This window comes from Bidens hawaiensis, unplaced genomic scaffold (genome assembly GCF_021521415.1).
Source record: "Bidens hawaiensis isolate Kalapana, Puna unplaced genomic scaffold, B.hawaiensis_p1.1 tig00004242_1, whole genome shotgun sequence".
Classification (NCBI taxonomy): Eukaryota; Viridiplantae; Streptophyta; class Magnoliopsida; order Asterales; family Asteraceae; genus Bidens; species Bidens hawaiensis.
The window spans coordinates 437673-463522 of record NW_027491253.1 but is presented as its reverse complement, the minus strand read 5'-3'; the positions used below and the strand labels follow the sequence as shown (position 1 = coordinate 463522).

The 25850-nt window shown below is 34.9% G+C and overlaps 1 protein-coding gene across 1 annotated transcript; it reads left to right on the top strand.

Moving 5' to 3' along the window:
• Nucleotides 1-17554: 17554 nt before the first annotated feature.
• LOC143625782 (desmethyl-deoxy-podophyllotoxin synthase-like) lies at nucleotides 17555-19258 on the top strand. The gene is made up of 2 exons (XM_077096028.1): nucleotides 17555-18450; nucleotides 18515-19258. The coding sequence occupies exons 1-2, from the start codon at nucleotides 17581-17583 to the stop codon at nucleotides 19139-19141; spliced, it is 1497 nt and encodes a 498-aa protein (XP_076952143.1). The 5' UTR covers nucleotides 17555-17580; the 3' UTR covers nucleotides 19142-19258.
• Nucleotides 19259-25850: the final 6592 nt, after the last annotated feature.

Sequence of the window (25850 nt, the reverse complement as noted above, 5' to 3'; positions counted from 1 at the left end):
CCACAAGGCATCAAGAAGGCTGGGAAGGTAGACCAATGACTCCACAAGAAGCTTTCAACCGAATAGCAGACGTTATACAAGAAGCAATTAAAAAGATGAAAATGGTGGAAGAGGAGACAATAAACATCACAAAAAACGCACTTTTAGCTCTCGAGGCGTGTGATCAAGAACTCAAAGACAAATTCCGGGAATTAGCAGCACTTGAAATGGAGAGACAGAAGAATAAACAGCAAGCCAATGGGCTTGAAAGCATTGTGAGGCTTAAACAGGCTGAAGCCGAGATGCTTGACTTCAAGGCCCTTGAGGCTAGACGTGAAGCCGAAAGATTAAAGATAATTGGCTGCTAGTGGCACGCGCTCACTTGATTCAGTTTAAGTTATCATATAAAGACGAAAAGGTTAGCTACTTTATGCATCTTATGTTTTAACTTTTAACAGAAGCGAAGATTATTGAAACTGCAAGTGCTATTTGGGAAATCAAGAAATCCCATTTTAGTGCTAGAATAGTCATTATATGTTTGTATGTGTGTTTATTTATCTGATTTAATACTAAGGGATGGTTTTTGGTCTAATGATGTGAAACCAGGAGATAAGAAATAAGTTTCAAAGACAACTTTCAACCCAAAATTATCAAAATTTGTTTCATGGAAAATGAACATTTCAGGAAAATAGGGACTAAGCTCCTTTACATTTGTATTTATCAAGCGCCTCTTAGAAAATAAGAATTTCCATTACCAAACAGGCTGGACTCTGTAACGAGCTTGCTTAAATATGGGGAAACACATGGAGCCACAATGAATCATAGGAAGGTGATTGAGGTGGTATTTAAGACGACACTTTGGAGACTATAGTTGGCACATAATGAGGAGGTCTTCAATGGTAGGAAGATGCCAAGCTATAGAAACATGAACGAAATAAAGGAGTCGTTTATTTGGGTGAAGAATACGTCCAATTTAGTTTCTTTTGATTGGGGGCTCATTGGTGTAATTTTAATTTTTGTTGATGCTTATGTAAATTATGTTAAATCTGTTATTTTGCCTTGCCTTAGCTACTCGCTTCGGCTGGGTTGTTTATAAAATGTCGCCGTTTAAAAAAAAGAAAGAAAGAATTCCCCTAATATGGAGATGTGATTTGAAAGGTATTCTCTAGACAAAACTAAATAAAAGCTGGAACAAGAAGATAGACTTTCTAGTATAAGAATTTTTGCCAATGATAAAAGAAAGAAATCTTATCACGGGATCACTTTCAATGGCAATCCTGGAAAGTTATGATTTATGCCCCTTGCTTTCCACTTCTAGTAGTGGCAAAATGAAATTTATAAAACTTGGTGTAATACTAACTTGAAGGATCCAAATGGTCAATACGAAAAAATAAGGGTGGTACGGAAGATCTCAAGGGGCGGTTTGGTGGAGATCAAAAGTTCATGGACCAAGTTGAATAACTTGGTGTCATAGTTATCTTTTATTTATTATTAAGACAAAATGGCAAAAGACGTCATTTACGTTTGACCCGATTTTCATTATACGTCATTTAATGAAAGAAATAGCAAAAGGCATACATCATGTTTCAAATTCCTTTCACGTTACGTCCTTTGGCACTAACCCAGTTAATTTTTTTCGTTAAATATAGTCATGTGCAAGGCACACGAGGGTAAATTGTCTTTCTACCCATTAAGGGACTGTTTGTGTGGATTCCATAAAGTTTGAGCTATGATGAAAATACTTTAAAAAAATAAAGATAAATAAATATTTAATATATATATACACACACACACACACATATCTCTCCTCCCTCCCTCTCACACTCTCTCCTCCCTAACGCCGGCGGCCATATTTCTGCAAAAGAGGATCAGCTGTTGTTCCGTTGTTCGGGTCGATATAAGACCCGGATCCGAGAAGTGGGTTGGGTGTCTCTTTGTCTACCAAAATCAACTTGGTTTCTGTCTCCGACTAGGGTCAATGGCTCCATCTTCATCTTCTCCATAACTAGCCATCATCTTCAAATCATTCGAGTTCTAGATTGATTGGAGCAGAGAAAAAGGAAGATGAGAGATAGGAACCTCAAACCCCCGATAAATTAGTCCAAATCTAAGATTTTGGGTTCTCTTCAGAGAGAGAAATACCTGCAATTTGGGGGGTTTTTAGAGTGAGAGGGAGAGAAGCATCTGTGATTTGTGGTGGTGGTTGCCGCTGGAGGGAGGGGTGGGGATATACTGGAACAATGGTGGTGTCAGTGAATACGAAAACGATGGCGCCGGCAGTACAGTTTCAAAATGGGGTGTAGGCGATGGTTACGGTGATGTTTCTTTGCTGGAGGTAAGGTATGAAGGGTTTTGATGGATCCGAGATGTGAAGGTGTTAAGGATATGGATCAGAGATGGAGAATTTTAGAGATAGAAGGAGAGAGAGTAGAAAGGGATAGAGATAGAAAGGGATGAAGGTGAAGGACGGTGGTGGCGATGGAGGTGGAGGAGCGTGACGGTGATGGAAGTGAAGGACGGTGGCGGTGATGGAGGTGAAGGACGGTGGCAGCGATGGAGGTGGAGGACCATGGCGGTGATGGAGGTGAAGGACGGCCGGCCGGTTGTTGGGGTGTGAGAGAGAGAGAGTATATATATATATATTAAATATTTTTATTTTTATTTTTATTTTTATTTTTTTTGGCTCAAACTTTATGGAATCCACACTAACAGTCCCTTAAAGGGTAGAAAGACAAATTTACCCTCGTGTGCCTTGTATATGACTATATTTAACGAAAAAATTAACTGGGTTAGTGCCAAAGGACGTAACGTGAAAGGAATTTGAAACATGATGTATGCCTTTTGCTATTTCTTTCGTTAAAGGACGTATAATGGAAATCGGGTCAAACGTAAAGGACGTCTTTTGTCATTTTGTCTATTATTAAATAAAGTAGAAGTCTAGTATGATTATTGTTTTCTAGTTTGAGTATGATTATAATTGTGGGTGTTATATAAATCCATCAAAAGGTTTATTTTTAATGTGGTACAAAGTATTTTGTTCTTGTTCTTATTAATGAAAAGAGTCGCATAAACGTTTCACGCAATATCATCTTTGGTGTTCTTGATTCACTTGTCTAAGGTTTAACAAGTGGTATCAGAGCCTAACGATCCAGGCTCGTGTTTCCGATCGGTGGCAAGTCTTTATTGTAGTAATAGTTCCAATCAAAGACATAAGAGGCCAAGAAACCGATCGCATGCAAGATACGGTTCAAGATCGCTACGAAGAGAAAACGGGAGGCTATAATTGAGGTTCATACACAGTACGTATTCGATCGAGCAGAGGTGGTGTTAAAAAAAATCTTGTGTGCCGTCAGAAGAATATTCTACTGCAATTATCAAGTTAAGTTTGCAATTCTAAATTTACGTCACCCATTTTCTAGGGATTTGTGGTAAAAAGAAAGTCAAATTCCAAAAGTGACTTTTGTGGTATTTATCTCTGTGCTACCATAAAATTATTAGATGTTGAAGTTATGGATTATTTTCATTTGTAATTGTGTGATTATTTTGTGAGATTAAAAGCTACAGCCGTCATCTTGCAACTGGAATTGGTTGCTCATAAATAGAAGTCAGAAAGTCAGGTGTAACAAAAAGCTTTTTATATTTGTTGATGAATCAAAGAAACCAGAATGATGGCAGAATTTCAAGTCAAACCAAAGCAACTACAAACAATGGTCGACATGCATCAAATCGTATCTTCAAGGTCAGGATTTTTGGCAGGTAACGAACGGTACCGTGACGAGACAACCCGCGAACAACATTAACGGTAGTGTCGGGAAGTGGCAGGTGAAAGCGGGTCGGGCGATGTTTATCATCAAGACACGGTTGATGATGATGTTCTTGATCACATGCAAGATCTCGAATACCCAAAGCAAGCGTGGGATACGCTGGAGACCTTATTCACCGAAGAAAAACGATGCTCGATTGCAACTAGTCGAAGGTGAGTTGATGACGATTTCCCAAGTTGATCTTCCGATCGCACAATATTTTCGCAAAGTTAAAAACTTTTGTCGCGAGATTGGAAAAGTAGATCCATAGTCTCGGGTTAGCGATGCTAGTATGAAGCGGATACTCATCCACGGTTTAAGGCCGGAGTATCATAGCTTTATTACCGCTATCCAAGGGTGGGCGACCCAACCAAGTATAACCGAGTTCGAGAATATTCTTGCTGGACAAGAAGCCTTGGCAAAACAGTTAACCGGTGTGTCAGTTAAAACCGAGAGCGAAGCCTTGTATGTCGGAAGGAAGGAGAAGCATCGGTTCAACAAAAATAAGAACCGGTATGGCGAGAAAGGCAAGAGTAAGTACTGGGAGAACGAGAAACTTGAACGACCGACAAAGAAAGAATGGAACAGAAAGAGTCGGGTTGACAATTCTGAAGAAGATTTATCGGATGAAGAGAACTGAGACAAGGAATCAAGGTATCAACCAAAGCAGTTTCCTTTTAGGTGCCATAACTGTGGACAAAAAGGGCATATGGCAAAATATTGTTGAGAACCTAAGGAGGAAGGTAATGCAGATGTTGTTAGACAAGAAGAACCGTGGGAAGTTGATGCTAATATGGCCGAGGTTCAAGAAAAATACGCAGTTGACACTGAATTCAAGCCGAACTTGGTAGATGAATGGTTCGAAGTAGGCTCCTGTTGGTGGACATATTAGGAAGTAGTGTCAAAGTCGAATCAGTTGAAGGCAACCTTGGAATCATCTATTGTTATTTTGAGTCTAAATGATGAGGAAATTGTGGTTGAAGAAGATGGTACGGTTGATCAAAACGTAACTGTGACAATAACGAACAAAAGATGAGAAAGAAACCGTGTTGGATGAAGTGCACGAGGAGGTAGTTCCGTCTCATGTTACGTGTTGTGATGATGGAATAGAAAACGTTGAAGATCAACAAACCAACAAAGTTGACGTTGGAGTTTGCATGAGGTTCATGCATAGTTCGGGCGATCCGATGAACAATCAAATGAAGGAGTTAAGTTCGAGAGGGAGCATGCATTAAGTGAAGATGGAAGAATTGCTTTGAGTACCATGATAGTTGGTCATGAAGTTGAGAAAGCAAAAGTTGTTTCCTATCTGAAACCGGGTGATGTAGTTCTAAACAGTGGTAAGCTCGAAACTAGCTCAGTTGTCAACAGAAAAAAGAACCCTGATGGTAGAGTAAAAAAGTCGAATCCAAAAATCAAGCTCAAAGAGGTGCGAGCGTTACAAGGTGTGAAGGATCTTGGAGGAACAATGGTAGTTGGTATTGAGAGGGAGTGTAAAACTTAGTGCAGTACCAACTTGAAGGACCCAAATGGTTAATACGAAAAGTATAAGGATGGTACGGAAGATCTCAAGGGCGGTTTGGTGGAGATCAAAAGTTCATGGACCAAGTTGAATAACTTGGTGTCATAGTTATATTTTATTTATTATTAAATAAAGTAGAAGTCTAATATGATTGTTGTTTTCTAGTTTAAGTATGATTATAATTATATGTGTTATATAAACCCATCAAAAGGTTTATTTTTAGTGTGGTAGAAAGTATTTTGTTCTTGTTCTTATTAATGAAAAGAGTAGCATAAACGTTTTATGCAATATCGTTTTTGGTGTTCTTGATTCACTTGTCTAAGGTTTAACAAAATTTGCCGTCTTTTGGCTCCAAACCATGCAAGTAATTTCCAAAATGTTTAATTTAATACACATATGCGAATTTATGTAACAATCTTATTGAAAGTATATATGGATGGACTATTGGGTCTAATTTGTTTCTTTACTGCAAGTATATAAAGATGAATCTATATTTTAAAAGTTGTTTTCCATCGATATTGGTTTGATTTTGTTGAGTGTTGGTGATCAATTCATTTTGGTAATATGTGACCAATCAAGCAAGAACCGAAGGAAAAGAACATCTATCTCGTGATGAATATAGGTGTAAAATTAATAATAGATTTAGAGGGTGTATGACTTAGACGTTCATAATAAAATGGGTTTGACAAAAGTCATCAAACGAACAACATATATGGTAATTAGGTTAATTGGTTGTGTCGTTTCAACATAAGGTCGTGATGGTTCGCAAACTATAAAATGCAAACTTTGGCATACTTGGTACAATTTTGATAATATAAATATACATTGTAGCATGATTTTTCTGAATATTCCGATTGAGATTTGAGTGACCGGTCGAAATACTTAAATATAAAAGTTATAATACAATTCATAAAGATCCTGAGGCAATTATATACACTATAGCCTACAATCATTGCATTGGCTTGTTCATGTAACTTCTTAAGTCTCTCTAGCATTGGTTTTAGCTTGAATGCTTGTCTTACTTTCAATTGAAAGTGCGATCATATTGAGATCAACTAAGAGTATGGTACCTATTCCAGGTTTTATAAACAAGTGTATCCTCTTTCCTCTACAATTACATGTACATAAGTTTGGAGAGGTGTCAATCATACGTGTTCATCCCACATTTGTCGAATGCGCAACGCGTGCTTAACGGCAATAGGATGAGACTTAGGCCTAGGCACGTGAAGTAATTTTTAGGTGATGCACATAGTATAAAACTATCATTTTCAGCGGGTTTAGACATACTTTAGACTTAATTAGAGCTAGTATAGGATGATTTAGGTCGCTTTTAGACTTGTTTAGGGCCATATGGAGTGTATACAACACAGCAGGTAACTAGTTTTAAGATCAATAAAAAAGTTTAGTAATGCCTTTGTTTACAAAACTTAGAGCATCCACAATAAGAAGTTTTTAGGGATTCTTTTTAAATATTTTTATATGTCATCAGTTTTTATTTATCGTGGACATCATTCTTATGACCTATTTTAGAAGAAGTTTTTGGGTAAAACTAGAAAAAAATGTACAATGTGGTGATGATGTACGTGACAATGTTTTTGGATGTTTTTAAAATTTCTTATTGAGTAGGTTGAGTGTTTTTTAAAGAATGATATTTTTATGATGTGACAGCTAAGTAAACATGTTTTTTTTATGTTTCTATGTCTTTTTATTATGAATGCTCTTACTTAATTTGTGGCATCATCTACGTAAATAAATGTAGGGTATTTATTTGATACTTGGTCACTTGCATCGAAACTGACACTGAAAGAAGGAAAGAAATAAGAATCTAATCTAACTTCTAACTTTACTAATAAAAAGAAAATAATGAGGATGATGTGACAATCTTAAATTCATTCTTAGTCTAATGTCTCTACTCATTCATTCTACCTATCCATGGGCTACGGGTAAAACCATTTTGTTAAAGGAAAATTAGAAATAAATAATCCCAACTTTTTTGTATTGGCCGATAATAATCCTAACTTTAAAAATCACTACCAACGGTCCCAACTTTCAACTATTTTTGTCTCAATGGTCCTCCGTTAAAAAACACTTAACGCCGTTACGTTTTTTCCCGAGTTTCAAAATGATGTTTTAGGGCTTTTGATCGAAAGAACGATACGAGTCGACCGATGTAAAATGTATCTCGAAACGGTGATCCAGACGACGAAACAATATCTCAATTCGGGTGTTTCAATTTCTAAATTCTAATTAACAAAAATCAAGTCATTTGAATCATCGTTTCGAGATAAGTTTTACATTAGTCGAATCGTTTTGTTATTCCGATCAAAAGCCCTAAAACATCGTTTGAAACTCAGGAAAAAACGTGACAGCGTTAAGTGTTTTTTAACGGATGACCATTGAGACAAAAATAGTTGAAAGTTGGGACCGCTGGTAATGATTTTTAAAGTTGGGATTATTATCGGCAAATATACAAAAGTTGGGATTATATATTTCCGATTTGCCTTTGTTAAATGGATTATAATTTCCTTTCTAATATTTCACCTCATTCATATCTATTCATGGGTCATGGGTAAAAATAATTTTGACAAAAGGGTTATAATTTTCTAATTCCATGGGTCATGGTTCAAAACAATTTTGACAAATAGGTTATAATTTCCTTTCTAATTTTATAATCTCTCATCTCATTTATTATAGTTATCTATGGGTGATGAGTCAAAACAATTTTAACAAATGTTGTATATTGTTGTAAACTTATAATGGTTCATCTCATTCTAATTTTTAAATTTGATATTATAGACTTCTCACTATTTGTAATATATATTTTATTTTTTTCTTACCTTTAATTTTGTTTATTTCTTTCAAAAAATTACCTTATTTATTTTTATTATTTAACAAATCCCGTGTAATACACGTGTTTAAAAGCTAGTATCTATAATATATATAAAAGAAAACCCAAAAATCCTATGTGTTGCGATGTGGTCGCTCCCCCTTTTTATGGAAGCCACCAAATTGCTTGATTTTTAAATGGAGGCCTCTCATTGATGTAACCCAAATTCATGGGTATGGGTCTTACCAAAACCAGATAACTCTTAAACGGGTTATATGTAACACCCCGACCAAAGGCGGATTATACATCGGTGCGCCACATATTGTTTCATTACTCGTGACACTATTGGGTGTCAATATTTAATAAATATATTCATTCACGCATGCGCAACGTATACACAAGATATAAATAAACCAACATAAATCAATATATTATAAATCAAAATATTCGAACAGCAATAACTTGTCTTGATACATTTTAATCTAGGTCCAAAATAAAGAACTTCCTACGTGTCCTCGAACTCCAAAACAGCTACTGCAAACCTGAACATGTGTTAAAATAAACGTCAAACACTTGCGTGTTGGTGAGAAATCAAGTTTAATAGTTAATACATAGATTAAGCTGCGCGCAGCATGTGTATGTCTGGTTTTCAACAAGGGTGTAATCCGATCGGGACCAACTCTAAGATTCATAGACTGCCAGTGCTCACAATTGAGCTCACAAACAAGACAAACTGTGCATGTGTAAACAAAAGAGAAAATCATAAACGATAGTTCTCCCGTGTTCATCTAATGGTACCATGAGAACTGCGGAATAGACCGACAAGACGGTTAATGATCCACACACAAATAAACAGCCAAGTCTACGTCCTCAACACATGGGATACTGCGCGACTAAAGTTCATAAACAGTTTAAGACTCTAAGTTTGTATGAACACATGAACATCCCAAAACATTAAAAGCAAAAAGGGATTAGGTACGAGATTACTCACTTGATAAACGATGCGGTGTAAGATAAAGCAAGAACCAACTTTAAACAAGCACAAGTTAACCTATAAATAAGATTATTGTTTTAATGATTTGTTTTAAGTCTTGATTATAAGTTAGCATAATTAGTACGCAAATTATTATATATACTATATATTACCGGAAAAGCAGGGCAGAACAGGGAGGAAGACGGAGGCAGAGAGGAAGACGGCAGAGGAAGAACAACGGCAAGGAGCAAGAGAGAACAGGAGAGTTTAAATTAAGTGTTAGTGTGTGATGTGTTAGGAAAAATAATATTATTATTTATAGAGAAACCCTAGGGAACAAAATCCCTAGAAAAGGGGAAAAGATCTCCAAAAGGTAAAAGATTCCAAAAGCAAAAGATATCAAAAGATATGGCAGCTGCAGGGGACAAAGGAAAAGCTGACAGGAACAGTAAAAGGGCATGGGCGGTTCAGATAAAGGTACTGGTCAAAGCATGGAAAAGCAGATCTCCAAAGATATTGTCAGTCACTTTTTCTGTCAACCAATGGGGTTGGTACGCATGCTGCGCCGAAAGTAACTTTTCAGACATAAAGCAGATTAGGTCAACAGCACAGAAGATAAGACAACACAAAAGCTAACGGCTAGATTAAACAGGAGACTCAAGGGTTAAGCGCGAGAAGGCTTCGAGCGCGAAGGCAAAAGTGCGCGAGCGCGAAGGCAGACAGAACCAACCTTAACACGTCGCGGGAAGAATTACATTTCTACGCGCGCTGCGGGAAGAACTTTAATTCTAGGCGCGTCGCGAGAACTATATTCCTTAGCGCGTCGCGGGAAGAACGGTATCCATAGCGCGCCGCGGGAAGAACTAAAATCCTTAGCGCGCTGCGGGGACTGTTCGTCTCGCATATCGCAGTAACAGGTGGTCTTCACGCAGGCTTCCTTGTAAGGAGTCTGGCGCGTGGAGCTGCGCAGACAACCTTAGGCGGGAAGGAACAAAGGACAAAAAGAGGGTTCAAGGCTTAAGGGCGGGACGGCGACAAGAGGGAAAAGGAGGCGGAAAGAGAGAAGAGGGACAGGACGGCGGGAAGGAAAAGAGAGAGAAAGAGGCGGGAAGGAAAACATATTATTATTATTATTAAAAGTAAAATATAAGTATAGATAAATATTAAATCATAAAAGAAAGAGATCGGATAAGAGAAACGGGTACCTGGGTCGGGTCGGATCGGGTCAGATGTCACATTATAACATCTCATTAAATTAAAAATTAATCTTACCAGTTATTTGATATGAAAATCCTATAAAATAGGGATATACTAAAGTTTAATATCCAATTTAAAAAGAAAAGGATATTATTTATAATTAATAAACAATTTTGTAGTAAAAAACATATGCGGGTCATGGGTCACCAAATCCAGATAGCTTTTAAACGGGTTATAACATAATATTTATTTACGAAACCCTTTCATCATCAAACCTTAAGTATATTATTAACTTTTTTACAATAAAAAAAATTAAAATCCAAAAAATAAATATTAAAAAACAAAAAATGTAAAACAACCATTCTCTCAAGCCATCGGATTGCTTTATTTGTAAATGAAGGCTTCTTACGCATTTGACCCGAATTCACAGGTAAATGTCTCACCAAACCCAGATAGCTCTTAAACGGGTTATAACATCTCATTATATTAAAAATTAATCTCATCAAATATTTGATATGAAAATCCTATAAAATAGGGATATACTAAAAATTAATATCCCATTTTATTTAAAAAATGATATTATTTATAATTAAAAAACAAGTTTATAATAAAGAAAATAAACGGGTAATGGGCATCAACAAACCCATATAGCTTTTAAACCGTATTATAACATATCATGTACCGCGTATTTGTGAAACCTTTTTATCATCAAACCTCAAGTATATTAATTATTAACTTTCTTACAATAAATAAAATTCAAATATATATATATATATTAAAAACGAATAAAGTAAAACAACCCCCGTAATACGGGCGCGATGTGGTCGCTCCCCCTTTTATGGAAGCCACCAAGTTTCTTGATTTTTAAATGGAGGCCTCTCATTGATGTAACCCAAATTCATGGGTATGGGTCTTACCAAAACCAGATAACTCTTAAACGGGTTATAACATCTCATTAAATTAAAAATTAATCTTACCAGTTATTTGATATGAAAATCCTATAAAATAGGGATATACTAAAGTTTAATATCCAATTTAAAAAGAAAAGGATATTATTTATAATTAATAAACAATTTTGTAGTAAAAAACATATGCGGGTCATGGGTCACCAAATCCAGATAGCTTTTAAACGGGTTATAACATAATATTTATTTATGAAACCCTTTCATCATCAAACCTTAAGTATATTATTAACTTTTTTACAATAAAAAAAATTAAAATCCAAAAAATAAATATTAAAAAACAAAAAATGTAAAACAACCATTCTGTCAAGCCATCGGATTGCTTTATTTGTAAATGAAGGCTTCTTACGCATTTGACCCGAATTCAAGGGTAAATGTCTCACCAAACCCAGATAGCTCTTAAACGTGTTATAACATCTCATTATATTAAAAATTAATCTCATCAAATATTTGATATGAAAATCCTATAAAATAGGGTTATACTAAAAATTAATATCCCATTTTATTTAAAAATGATATTATTTATAATTAAAAAACAATTTTATAATAAAGAAAATAAACGGGTAATGGGCATCAACAAACCCATATAGCTTTTAAACCGTATTATAACATATCATGTACCGCGTATTTGTGAAACCTTTTTATCATCAAACCTCAAGTATATTAATTATTAACTTTCTTACAATAAATAAAATTCAAATATATATATATATATATATATATATATATATATATTAAAAACGAATAAAGTAAAACAACCCCCGTAATACGGGCGTGATGTGGTCGCTCCCCCTTTTATGGAAGCCACCAAATTTCTTGATTTTTAAATGGAGGCCTCTCATTGATGTAACCCAAATTCATGTGTATGGGTCTTACCAAAACCAGATAACACTTAAACGGGTTATAACATCTCATTAAATTAAAAATTAATCTTACCAGTTATTTGATATGAAAATCCTATAAAATAGGGATATACTAAAGTTTAATATCCAATTTAAAAAGAAAAGGATATTATTTATAATTAATAAACAATTTTTTAGTAAAAAACATATGCGGGTCATGGGTCACCAAATCCAGATAGCTTTTAAACGGGTTATAACATAATATTTATTTATGAAACACTTTTGTAACATCCCGAAATTTCAAGATAATATTAATTATATTACTTAATAATAGAGGGAAAGTTTACTCGGGTTATCAGGAAATAAATAAAAGAATTGGAGTTGGTATGGGTCGGGCTAGTGTCGGGTAATAGACGTTGGTTATGGATTTGGATTAATTGAGATGGGTTAAATGAGAATGGGATTTCAGGGATATAAATACCCCCAAAATCCCAAAATATCTTCATTTTCACCAAACTCCCTAACACACACACACCACACACATACCGCCGCCGGACCGAAGGCAGATCCGGGCAGATCCGGCAGACCCGAGTGAGAGAGAGAGCGATTAGTGGTGATAAGCAAGTAAACGAGATCCAAACAAGCCCAAAAAGGTATGATTCTTGATCTTTGAAGTTTAAAGATCCAAGCTTTTTAGTGTATAAACGACCAAAAATGGTCGGGTAGCGTAGTGGGTGATATTGAACCATAGCAAGGGTGTTAAAATCGCTCGAAATGCCGATCAGAAACTAAAACAGCGGCTGTCTGGGCAACTTCGCCTTCATCTGGGCAACTTCGCATTCAAAGCGACGAACTTCTCCTGCAAGCGAAGTTCACCTGATGAACTTCGCCTGCAAGCCAAGTTCGCCTGATGAACTTCGCCTGCAAGCCAAGTTCGCCTGATGAACTTCGCCTGCAAGCCAAGTTCGCCTGATGACAACTTCGCCTGAAGCCAAGTTCGCCTGATGATAACTTCGCCTGAGGCCAAGTTCGCCTGATGACAACTTCGCCTGAGGCCAAGTTCGCCTGATGACAACTTCGCCTGAGGCCAAGTTCGCCTGATGACAACTTCGCCTGAGGCCAAGTTCGCCTGATGACAACTTCTCCTGAGGCCAAGTTCGCCTGATGACAACTTCGCCTGAAGCCAAGTTCGCCTAATGGCAACTTCGCTGTAAAGCTAAGTTCGCCTAGCTGGTAACTTCGCCTAAAGCTAAGTTCGCCTAAGGTTAACTTCGCCTAAAGTCAAGTTCGATTAGAAAATAAATTAAAAATCTAATGAAAAATGTGTTAAGACGGTTAATGGAAATAAAATTTTTCCAAGCTGACCTGGCAGCTCGACCCCAGCCAGGGGCTCTGCCCCTTGGACCATGCTAGGGGCTGCCGCCCCTAGACCCCGCTGCCAGGGGCGCTGCCCCCGGACCCCCGTTCGTGGTGGGTAGTAATTAAGATTAGAAAGATGTTATAAGTAGTGATAGTTAAATTGATACGTGTAACTTGTACAGTCAGCCGAGCTCAGATAGAGAAGGGATTTACAGCTATCAGAAAAAGAAGCAGAATTCAGGTGAGTTCTAGCCCCATTTATGTGTTACGTTTTCGGGGCTGTGTGCATACTCAATATGTTTGTTATTACACTTATCCTAAGAGATAAGTGTATGCCTTATATGGATAATGTGAAATATATGAATGATTGCTTGATGGTACGTGAACGATCTTCGGATATTGCACGTACCGTCAGGTTGCAGCGCTAAGAATAAGGTAAGTATGTTATGTATGTTTATGTGTATGAACATGATAGAGATAATAGAAGAAAGAAATGATAACGTATAGTTGTATGGTTACGAAGAGGGTTCCGAGCCCTAGTAATACTCGAGGAATGTAGGGCGTAATGCTCTTTATAACGTAAGATATGAAAGTAAGATAATACAAAAGAAAGTAAGAAAGTATGAACGAAATGATATAATTTTATGTGTATGCCGTGTATGGTATATGTGATCGATACGATTGATTGCTTGACGGTACGTGAACGATCTTCGGATATTGCACGTATCGTCAAGGGAAGTGACTAGCTCCTTACATGGATATTAAATAGTAAAGTATAGTGTTCCTTTTATGGAATGTATAGTGTTCCTTTTATGGAAGGTATAGTGTTCCTTTTATGGAAGGTATAGTGTTCCTTTTATGGATAGTAAAGTGTTCCTTCTATGGATAGTATAGTGTTCCTCCTATGGAAATTATATAGGGTAGGGTAATGGTAATGGTTCTCTTTATAGATATTACGTGCCGATCCTCCTATGGATATTTATACAAGGTTAAGGTAGTAATATGTGTCTTCGGATACGGGAAGTAATATATGGGAATAGATTGTATGTTGCCTGATTAACTAGAACTCACTCAGCGTTGCTGACTTTTAGTATGCACGCAGGTGAGCCGATTATAGAGCTAGCAAGAGGATGACGCATGGCATGGATTGAACGGCTGGCATCTGAAGAAAGAAGTAAAGATGTTTTAAATATAAAGTTTTGTGTTATGGTATCAAAGAAAAGATTTAATGTTTTGTAACAAATGATTGATGTTTTATATTCCGCGAAAAGTTTTAATAAACTCTGATTTGAAGGACTGTGTTTATGAGTAAATCCGATGCTAAAGTAGGGCTACCGGGTTCGGGGCCTTACACCTTTCATCATCAAACCCTAAGTATATTATTAACCTTTTTACAATAAAAAAAATTAAAATCCAAAAAATAAATATTAAAAAACGAAAAATGTAAAACAACCATTCTCTCAAGCCATCGGATTGCTTTATTTGTAAATGAAGGCTTCTTACGCATTTGACCCGAATTCACGGGTAAATGTCTCACCAAACCCAGATAGCTCTTAAACGGGTTATAACATCTCATTATATTAAAAATTAATCTCATCAAATATTTGATATGAAAATCCTATAAAATAGGGATATACTAAAATTTAATATCCCATTTTATTTAAAAAATGATATTATTTATAATTAAAAAACAATTTTATAATAAAGAAAATAAACGTGTAATGGGCATCAACAAACCCATATAGCTTTTAAACCGTATTATAACATATCATGTACCGCGTATTTGTGAAACCTTTTTATCATCAAACCTCAAGTATATTAATTATTAACTTTCTTACAATAAATAAAATTCAAATATATATATATATATATTAAAAACGAATAAAGTAAAACAACCCCCGTAATACGGGCGCGATGTGGTCGCTCCCCCTTTTTTGGAAGCCACCAAATTTCTTGATTTTTAAATGGAGGCCTCTCATTGATGTAACCCAAATTCATGGGTATGGGTCTTACCAAAACCAGATAACTCTTAAACGGGTTATAACATCTCATTAAATTAAAAATTAATCTTACCAGTTATTTGATATGAAAATCCTATAAAATAGGGATATACTAAAGTTTAATATCCAATTTAAAAAGAAAAGGATATTATTTATAATTAATAAACAATTTTGCAGTAAAAAACATATGCGGGTCATGGGTCACCAAATCCAGATAGCTTTTAAACGGGTTATAACATAATATTTATTTATGAAACCCTTTCATCATCAAACCCTAAGTATATTATTAACTTTTTTACAATAAAAAAAATTAAAATCCAAAAAATAAATATTAAAAAACGAAAAATGTAAAACAACCATTCTCTCAAGCCATCGGATTGCTTTATTTGTAAATGAAGGCTTCTTACGCATTTGACCCGAATTCACGGGTAAATGTCTCACCAAACCCAGATAGCTCTTGAACGGGTTATAACATCTCATTATATTAAAAATTAATCTCATCAAATATTTGATATGAAAATCCTATAAAATAGGAATATACTAAAAATTAATATCCTGTTTTATTTTAAAAAAAGATATTATTTATAATTAAGAACCAATTTTATAATAAAGAAAATTAACGGGAAACCCAGATAGCTTTTAAACCGGATTATAACATATCATTATTTGTGAAACTATTTTATCATCAAACCTCAAGTATATTAATTATTGACTTTCTTACAATAAATAAAATTAAAATACAAATATACATATATAAATATTAAAAACGAATAATGTAAAACAACCTTCGTAATATAGAGGATAACATCTAATATAGTATATATATGTATCTTCATATTATCGTTCAAAGCACAATAAAAGTCCAATTAGGTAACTACCGAAACCGTGACGTGGCCATCGGGACAGAGACCATTTCTTACAATTTTTTTTCTAAACAAATATATATTTTAATTACCAGGGATGGTTATTTATTCTTTAAAACGCTATATATTGTTGGGGTTTAGGATTTTTAAAATTAAAAACGAATCACAAGCAATCAAGCAACATATTAAATTCCCCATGTGCAAGAAACAACTTTGAAACCAATTAACCAAAAGTACAAGCACATAGTCTTTTGTGAAGTTGGTTAATGTCTCGTGGGTAAATTAAATGAGGTAATGACTTTAGGCTTTTATTTTTACAAGACCTCCATTTTAAATAGAAGTTATGTATTATAAGATTTTGAAAGTAAAACTCTTTTAGAATTAGTAATTTGTTGATGAGCCACAAGCAAGAAGGATTGCTTCATATTCATTATCGCTGCATATCATCTGTATTCTATAATTTTTGTATACTCTCTAGCGCTATACGCATAAAGAAAATAAAAGAAAAAGGCCTCAACATTTTAGTTAGTTTTAGGCCTTCGAAGACGTTGAGCCGGCCCTGGTTACAAGGAAACGGATCACATCGATGATCAACGAACAAGAATATACATGAACATGAAATTTTAATTTGAAAGTAAGTCACACGATTTAGAAAGCCAGTACGTCGTGACGTTTGGCTGGTACGAACCATTGTTATCTTCGGCCCCATTTGTAGTCCCCCATTAATGCATGGGCGTAATATGCTTTTTTTTAATGCTAGGGATGAGCAAATTTGGTACTGTTGGTATCAAAATTTTGAGTTTCAGGATCGGTACGGTACCGGTACTGTACGGTACTGTATGCTACCGGTATTTCCTGAATTTTTACCTTCAATACCGATACCGTATCGATACCGGTACCGTACCGGCATCGAACCGAATATTTCGGTACCGGTACTAATATCAAGATTTTGTGATTCTCGGGATCGGTATTTTCGGTATCGGTATGGTACCTAGCTCATCCCTATTTAACAAAAACTTAGCCGGCGATATTGACAATTATCTTGAGATGCAACAATAGCTTCAGCCTGATTCGCAGTAGGTATTGATAAGTGTTCCCTTGTTTGTTGTTATTATTATTATTATTATTATTATTATTATATAACAACCTTTTAAATAAGTTTGATTATCAAACTTTACATGTACGTAAGTATTATATAAACACCCAATTATTGAAAGAAAGTTAATATCAAATATTTTCAACACAACAGAAACATGTTTGATCAAGGGTCTCTCCTTATTCTTCTGTTACTAGTTTTCATCATCTTATTCCTCGTACAAAAACGACGTCAACGAAACCTCGTACTCCCTCCTGGTCCTCCAAAGCTCCCTTTGATCGGTAACATGAACCGTCTTATTCATCCAGCCCCGCACCGAGCCCTCAACGACTTAGCCGCGGAGTACGGTCCAATCATGCACCTCAAACTCGGCTTCATATCCACCATTGTCATCTCATCGGCTGAAGCAGCCAGACAGATCATGAAGACTCATGATAATATCTTCTCAAACCGCCCGAAGCTCGTCGCTCCAAAGATCTTGGGCTACAACTATAGTGACATAGCCTTTGCTCCGTACGGGGCCTATTGGAGACAAGTTAAGAAAATATGCGTTCTCGAACTCTCGACCAAGAAAAGCATGGATTCGACTCGGTTTATACGTGAAGAAGAGGTGAAACTGCTTGTTGAATCGATTAGTAAAAGTTCTAAACCTATAAACTTGGTTGAAAGGTTGTTTGCTTTGAATCACAATATTATCACTAGGATAACTTTTGGTGATAAGTTTGACGAAGAATTGAGGTTTAGGGCCGCAATCCGGGAAGGGACAACGCTGGCGGCCGGGTTTCAGATAGGGGATTTCTTTCCTTCGCTTGGGTTCGTTGCGAAACTCACGGGAATGAATAAGAGGTTGGAAGAGTGTCTTGTGGAGCTTAGTAGCATCATGGACAACAAAATACAAAACCACATTGACCAACGTAAACTAGAGAAGCCACAACGCGAATGTCTTGTCGACGTTCTCCTTCGGCTTCAAGAAGCCGAAGACTTTGACCGCCCGTTGACTACCGACAATATCAAGTCTATCCTCCTAGTAAGTATATTATTTTCCATTAGCGTACTCCTGGTTTTCGGTCTTTAACCAATCATATTTATAGGACGTGTTCACGGGTGCAAGTGAGAATTCGTCAAACATAGTCGAGTGGGCGATGGCTGAGATGTTAAGAAACCCTAGCATGATGAAAAAGGCACAAACCGAGGTAAGACGGGTAATCAATGAAAAAGTCAACCGTGTTATAGAAGAGACCGATCTTCCAAAACTAAATTATATGAAAATGGTAGTCAAGGAGACTCTAAGGTTTCACCCTCCGGTTCCCCTTTTGCTCCCACGCGAGTCCATGGAAAAATGCACGATCAGTGGGTATGAAATCCCTTCACAAACCCGAGTTCTTATCAACTACTGGGCCATAGCTCGGGATCCTTCTAGCTGGAAGGATCCAAATGTGTTTAATCCTGAGAGATTTCAGGATGAAACCAAAGACTATAGAGGTCATGACTTTGAGTACATTCCTTTTGGTGCTGGTCGTCGAGTTTGTCCAGGGATTTCGTTAGGAATGGCGAATACCGAGCTTTCTCTAGCTTCTTTGCTTTACCATTTTGATTGGGAGCTAGCTAATGGAGAGAAGCCACAAGATTTAGACATGAGCGAGACGTTTGGAATGACATGTTACAAGACTAATAGTTTACGGCTCGTTCCTACTCTTCGCTTTCCTATATCGACTTAAAGGTTTCAATTATCTTTTTTATTGATGCTTTTGTTTAATTATTTGGTGATCATATATTGGTCAGTGTAAAAAGATAAGGCGTATTGAACATCAAACTTTTGAATAATAGAATAATACAATAAACTATGGGTTCAAACTTTTGTACATGTTACTTGTAATTTACAATTTGTATCTTGTTGAATTGAATGACCATTTCAAGAATGTTGCTTAAAGTTCAAAGCTATCTGAATATTATATAATATAACAACTGTATTTTAGACGTGTTAAGTTGGGTCATTCTATTTTAATAATAGAACTAGAATCGCTTCACGAATATTTGGCGAAACTAATCAAAATTTATTTTTATATATGTCTACAATAAAATAAAGGAAATACTTCTTTATCTTTAGCTGGACCCGGTCAATTAAGCACACCTGATTCAGTGGTCAACGTTCCACTCTCACGAACCAATTCTAAACAACTTTCAAATTGTCAATTCAACCATCCGGTATCTTTTTTAACAATTCAAGCATGGGCGTCTATGAGAATTTAAACACCTCGGTTTAGTCGAAATAAAAAAGTCCGTAAACTCTAATGAATAACAAAATATACAAGCTAAATTTCTTTAAACGACAATTAACGTTATTTCTTTTAGCTTTTCAATTTAGTTTGGGCCTAATAATTTAAACGGAATAAGAATTAAAAAAAAGTTTTGGGCCTAATATTTAAGAAGATTAAGATCCATACGTATTTTATAAAAAAAACGTTAAAAATATATTAAAAAAAAGTAATACATATAAAAAAATTTTGGCCCCAAAAATTACGTGCCTCGGCCGAATGCCCGGCTCGGCCTACCCAAGGGACGGTCTTGATTTATAGATTAGTTATTAGATTATTTATTAGTGTATTAAATCACTTAAGTTATTAGATGATTCTTTGAATGTTACAATATGTATTAGCAACAAAATAGAAACGTCTTGATAGATTAGTTATTAAATTACTGAATCTTGTTTGTTATTTTATAATCTGACTCAAACTGGGTCGGGACTTTTTTATTATATAATGATGAGCAATAGCTTTTAAAATTTTTCGCTCTATAGAAAGAATTTGTTTAGTCCGAAGTGATTGAGAATTATCCGCCCTTAAATATCTAGTTCAAATACTTAAGTTTTTAAACACTTATGGCTCACCAACAATTCATTTCTTTATACATCACCTATTCTTTAATACACGCCACCGTGATATGGTAATAAACTAATGTTGTGAACGTTAATCAAAACAATGTATCAAGTTAAGTATTAGCCAGTGTTATAACTGAACTCAAGAACACACTTAGTTTAGTCTTTTTTGCAATAGATCGCTGGAACACAAAATAAATAAGTATCCGTGACGATCTAATTTGTCGAAAATCCATTGATGAAGGGGATTCCCAAAGGAAATTAATCCATTAAAAAGTCTTTTAAAATGGAATCCCAATAGTGTTTATCTTAATAAACTGATTTTATATTAGCGTTACAAGTCTTTAAAACGCAATTGCAGATTTGAATATTATGTGTTATTAACTTATTTACATATGAATTTAAATGGTGAAGATTGAAGGTTAGTCGAACCTATGTATGAACCTATTTATCAACATAGAAATGATTTTAATTGATTTTAAGGTTTTTAATCAAAAGAACTTTGATTGGCATCATTTTAGTTAAATGAGCCGAATATTCATTTCCCTGATATAATATCATTGTTTAGTTAGGTGTAATTTCCACATGATTTTGTTTTATTAGAAGACCAGTTGGACGTTTTTTTAAGGAGACTTGTCTAGTATTATTGATGGTTCACGTGAAGGTAACTTTTATTTATTTATTTATTTAACGACAAATATTATATGCTTACTCCTAAATCACGCTTTGGTTAGGATTGAACTCAAGACATCCATCTAAGGGCGTGCATCAGTACCATGTAAGCTAGTACTATAATGACATGTGATTCATATTTGTAAAGGGAAAACCACTCAGATATGTCATACTTCATAGTTGGGCCAGGTGGGAGTATGAAAAATTAGTGGGAAGAAATTGAACTCAAGACCTTTAAGACAAAAAAAAAAATCTAGCTACTATAACAATACTTTGTGACAATTTGGTAACTTTAAATATTCTATATCCTTGCATTCAACAGCTAACATAAAACACTTCACTTTTTTTAAAAAAATATCACAAAATTTATTACCAAGTCTCATAATATATATAATAAAAAAATTTGTCCTATTTCCTAGTACAGTTCGACTAATCAGAACAATAAACTAATAACAATGCCGTTTTGACCGCCCGGTTATGAAAACATTGATAAATAAAAGTTACATTCGTTTCATAAACTAACGAATAGTCTAGAAGCACTAAGAAAAACTAGTTTTAGGTTGTTAGTTATTACTTGTAAAGTTATTTGATGTTGCTTGATTATGTATTAATTAATTTAGTTTAACTAACAAAAGTAACAGTCATATGGTGAGTGGCATACATGTGTATGTCAGTGGGTGCAAAGGTCCCCCCCACTCACGAAGCTCACTAACACTAATAAAATTTAAAAAATAAAATAATAACAATAATCTTTTTAACAAATTATATCCTGGAATGTTTTTTATCACGCCCATGAATGTTAGAAGTGAAGCCCACTAGTCATAGTGGGACTGGACCAGACTTGTGTAGTCGCTATGGACGGACGAAAAGATGAAATTGTGCAGTTGTCAAATCCTTAATTGACAGTTATATAAACAGGTCAAATTGGAAAATCCTCCAACCCTAAGTGGCATAAATTGCATCTTCGCAACGAGATAGGATATCACTAGTACTTGGATCCTCAGTAGTCGATAGTTCTAGGTGTAACTCGTGACGCGACTAGGCAAGCACAATAGTGGAAAACCATAAAAGTTCATTCAAGATACAAGAAAGTATTTTTTGTGGTTTGGAATTTGATTTTGATTTACAAGTTTTTCTGTATTTGTGAATGAATTGGTGTGGATGAGTTACGATCGTGTATATTAGATATTGTATTCAGCTGATAATTTGTTACGGTATTCGTTTTAAGCGACGATACAGGGAGGCCCTGAGGGTGGGCAATGTGGGCGTCCGGCCTGGACACATGTTTTCTGGGGCACGGAAATTTTAAAAAATTTCCGATATTATGTATATTTATAATACCCGAACTTTTATAAGCCCACTATTTTGCTAATTGTTATGTTTATTGTCATAACTTAATCGTCATTTTAAAAAAATTAATTTACATCATTTATTCCGTTAAGGCTGAAGGGGCATATTTTTTCCGGCTCGGCCGGGGTACATGAATTATTAGGGCCGGCCCTGCGACGATATTAGCACAAAATTCGTGTAAGTGAAAGTATTATCATCTTGTTTAAGTTTCTAACCTATCTCAATAAAAACTTTTATAGAATAGTCATGTTTTTTTTTTTAAAGAAAGAAAGAAAATCTTGTTAGAACTATTGTAGGTATCCCCTTGGCCCACTCACATAAACTTTAAGCCCGTCACTGATGATCACCAGGCATCTAGAGTTGTTTACTATTAAAAATGCTTATTTGTGGATTATGTTAAACGAATGGAATTTAAGAATATTTTTATTAATGGAAATGGGGTGGATGGATGGATGGATGTAAACAACAACTTTTAATGTATACCCCTTAAATCCATTTTCATATATGATCAGATCAGGTGTTCACATGACGTGGGGTGTCATCACACATGGCAAAAGTATAACGACAAATCTATCAAAAAGCTTCAATGGAATGAATGGTTCACTTTATTTTAGTTTCCATTTTCTTTTGAATTGCGAGTTTCTCTCATCAGGAGACTTAAATAGTTGAACTCAGAACCTTCGAATTAATTGATATTTAAACGTTTTGTTTTTGTTGATGGACCATTAATCTCATTGGTATTTCAGGTTCCATTTGATAAAATAGAGAATGTTTAGATCATGTTAAAACTAAACAGGTTAATAAAAACAAAATTAAAAATTACTACGAGTCATGTTTAGATCGCAAATAAATGTGTCTAAATTAGGGTTGATATTTTTTATAAGTACAAATATACATGTTAGCATGTTGATCTTGACTAGGCATGTCTAATTCAACACGAATGTCACCCATAAAAATACATTTCAATGTGACGATCAAAACCATGATGTTTTTAAAACAAGAACATAAATTACGAAACTTTTAAATTTTTTTTTGCTTTTAAAAAAATATTAACTAAAAGAATATCTTTTTAGAACGGCAAAATTTCATTAAAAGAAAACACAAGGTATTAGCGAAAAGCTATCCCAACTAAAAACCTACCTTTATTGTATTTTAGTTTTGTCTCAAAAATTCTCTTTGAGAATAATTTTATCATGTTTTATATTCTACACTACACAGTACACCCTTTAGCAAAACTGATTATAATTTCCATAGACTATGTGTTAAAAGAACGCATAGTTAAAGAAGTTAACAATGAAAGATCCTATATGTTAAAAAGTTCAAGGTGCAAATATGCCTGGTTGAAGAACAAATAATCTACATGAAGGACATATATGAAAGACTATACTTAATGAACTAGAAGCTGCAAATATGAAAAAGTATATATTCAAAGTTGACTAGTTGAAACTCTAGGCCTAAGTTTATTTACTAATTTTGTCCAATAAATGAGTTACGTTCTTCTTTTTTTTTTCTCTTTTGTTTCTTTTTCTATATTTGGGTAAAAGTTGTCAGTTTAGTTCAGTTCAAAAGTTATTTTTGTATAAGATACCTTGTGGTTTGTATTTTTCTTTTTTTTTTTGTCGTTTTAGTTTAGATAGACTAAGGGGCTGTTTGGGATTCCTTTTTCATCTCCTTATAATCTATAAGAAGAAGTCATAAGTTACAAATGTGTACCTTATCAACATTTCCTCTTACATAGTAAGAAAACCCAAAAACTTTTTTTTAACTTATCATAAGTCATAAGTTATAAGGAGGTAAAAATAAGAAATCTCAAACACCCCATAAATTCGTTCGGTATTCCTGTTAACTCAAAGGGCATTTTATACTTGTTAGATTATGCACAAGAAACTAGCATGGAATGTACATTAGTTCAATCTTTTGATTATTTTTTCTTTATGGACCTCCGTTAAAAACACTTAATGGGTCGTTAATTTTTTTTCCGAAATTCAAACCGATGTTTTAGGGCTTTAGATCGGAAAAAGGATACGAGTCAAATAATGTAAATTTCTCTCAAAACAGTTATTCAAATGGCATGATTTTTATTAGTTGGAAATTCAAACACTTGAATTGAAACATTATTTCGTCGTTTGGATCACCGTTTCGAGATAAGTTTTACATCAGTCGACTCGTATCCTTCTTCCGATCAAAAGCCCTAAAACATCGGTTTGAAATTCGGAAAAAAAAATTTAACGACGTTAAGTGTTTTTTAGCAGATGTCCACTGAGAGGAAATAGTCGAAAGCTTGGACCGTTAGAAAGAATTTTTAAAAGTAAAATTACCGTTAGCAAGGATTTTTAAAAGTAAATTATTATAAGCCAATAAACAAAATGTGAGATTATTTATTTCCAATTTGTCTAAAACAAATATGAGTTTTTTTACGCATCCTCGTCGATCTCATCTTAGCCACCTACACACGCTCATCAATTTCATCTTGCTTGAGTTGATTTATTATTTACTTTTTTTTCTCAGACAGATTTATATTAAAACCAACTCAAGCAAGAAGCACAATTACAAAAGAAAATTCATGAAAATACACCATCTCTGAACGAAACGTTTGCTCATTTTTTCACCTAGAAAAGGAGCTCGTCTTTATGTCCCCCCAACAGTCTTGCAATCCAGGGGCGGTCCTTTATTTGGGCCAAACCGGGCCATGGCCCCACCATCTTTTTCATTTTGTAGTGTATTTTTACTGAAAAAATCTCAAAAAAAAATATATTTGTTAAGTCCGGCCCAACCATGTTATTTGAGTCCGGCCCAACCATGTTATTTGAGTCTGGTTCATCCATATTATTTAAGTCCGGGCCAACCACGAAAGGTTAAAAAATAAAGCCCGGTTACAAAAAATAAAGCCTAGATATGAATGCTCCATATACTTCTACTCGGTATCGGCCTCCTAAAAAGGATAAAGAAGTTACTTTTGAATATTACTACCAAGTAGATCTTTTTAAAGCCACGGTGGACAAACAATTACCTGAGTTGAATGTTAGATTCAATGATAAAATGATGGAATTGTTAAATCTTAGTTCTACTTTAGTTTCTAAAAAAGACCCAAAAATGATTGATGTTGATCAAATTTGTCTTCTTGTTGAGAAGTACTATCCCGAAGATTTCACGGAGCAAGAAATAATTCAACTATGAGTTCAATTGAATTCTTTTAATTTTCATGTGCCAAATAATCCCAAGCTAAGTGGTGCATCATCTATTGTTGATCTATGCAAAAGTCTTACAAAAACTCAATTACGTGACAAATATTATTTGCTTGATAGAGTGGTTCGGCTAATTTTGACACTTTCGGTTTCTACTGGAACAACAGAGGGGATTTTCAGGACTGAAAATATTCAAGAATCGTCTTCGCAATAAAATGTCCGATGATTATATCACGAATAACTTGGTGATTTACATTGAAAAAAAACTTGCTAAATGTTTTGATTCAACATCCGTAGTTGATGAGTTCAAAGAGCTTAAAGGTCGTCGGGCTGAGTTGTGATTCT